The sequence below is a fragment of the Mandrillus leucophaeus genome, unplaced genomic scaffold, assembly GCF_000951045.1.
Source record: "Mandrillus leucophaeus isolate KB7577 unplaced genomic scaffold, Mleu.le_1.0 Scaffold54, whole genome shotgun sequence".
In the NCBI taxonomy this organism is placed as follows: Eukaryota; Metazoa; Chordata; class Mammalia; order Primates; family Cercopithecidae; genus Mandrillus; species Mandrillus leucophaeus.
The window spans coordinates 129895-131145 of NW_012105808.1; the positions used below are offsets into that span (position 1 = coordinate 129895).

Genomic DNA, 1251 nt, shown 5'->3' on the forward strand with positions numbered 1-1251 from the left:
CTTTTTACATACTAGAGAACTTAGGCCTTAATCATGTGAGTTTTAGGCTCCCCTGATTACCCTCCCACAATTTACTATTTGACTTTTGATTTTTACTTGTGGCCTATTTTGCCAGGTAGAAACCTGTGATTGTTAGTAGCAGGATTTTTTTTTTTTTTTTTTTGAGACAGTCTCACTCTGTCACCCAGGCTGGAGTGCAGTGGCTCGATCTCGGCTCACTGCAACCTCCATCTCCCGGGCTCAAGCGATTCTTCTGCCTCAGCCTCCCAAGTACCTGGGATTACAGGCGTCTGCCACCACGTCTGGCGTGTTTTTAGTAGAGATGGGGTTCCGCCACCTTGGCCAGGCTGGTCTTGAACTCCTGACTTCAGGAGTTCTGCCCACCTCGGCCTTCCAAAGTGCTGGAATTATAGGTGTAAGCCACCGTGCTCAACTAATTTTTATATTTTTGGTAGAGACGGGGTTTCATCATGTTGGCCAGGCTGGTCTCGAGTAGCTAGGACCACAGGTGTGCGCCACCACGTCTGGCTAAATTTTTTTATTTTTTTGTAGAGATGGGGGTCTCACTATGTTGGCCAGGCTGGTCTCGAACTCCTGGCCTCAAGCGATCCTCCTGCCTCGGCCTCCCAAAGCAGTGGCATTACAGGTGTGAGCCGTAGCACCTGGCCTTCTCCTAGTAATTGGATGAGTCCATTTGTTTATATGTGAATCTGGTGGTGCAGGTTGTGAGGTGTGGCCCCCAAGCCCACAGGTTTTTGACTAAGTACTCTTCCTGTGGGCGCCTGGCTTCCTGCCTGGGCGGCTTCTCTGTTCTCATCTGTGAGGAGGGAAGTGAAAGCAACAGAGCTTGGAGACGCCGGCCTGTTCCCGTGGGGGTTGGTGTCAGCGTCTGCAGAGCTGCCATTTGAGCTTCTGTTCAGAGCTTAGCTGCGCCTCAGCTTCCCAGGCTGCAGAGTGCGCACACGGGACACTCATTTCTCCGAGGGTCCTGTTGCGGGTGCCTCCTCCCGTTCTTTTTTTTTTGAGCTGGACTCTCTGTTGCCCAGGCTGGAGTGCAGTGGTGCAATCTCGGCTCACTGCAACCCTCGCCTCCTGGGTTCAAGCTATTGGCCGTTCTTGTGCCTCAGCCTCCCGAGTAGCTGGGATTACAGGTGTGCACCACAACGCCCGGCTAATTTTTAATATTTTGGGTAGATATGGGGTTTCACTATGGTGGCCAGGCTGGTCTCAAACTCCTGACCTCAAGTGATC

General features: G+C 52.0%; 1 protein-coding gene across 1 annotated transcript in view; it reads left to right on the forward strand.

The window, feature by feature from the left end:
- HMHA1 (histocompatibility (minor) HA-1) overlaps positions 1-1251 on the forward strand; it is a 24152-nt gene that overhangs the window by 13058 nt on the left and 9843 nt on the right. The window contains exon 11 of the mRNA XM_011997460.1: positions 887-954. Coding sequence (XP_011852850.1) covers positions 887-954 — 68 coding nt within the window. The remainder of the gene's footprint in view (positions 1-886; positions 955-1251) is intronic.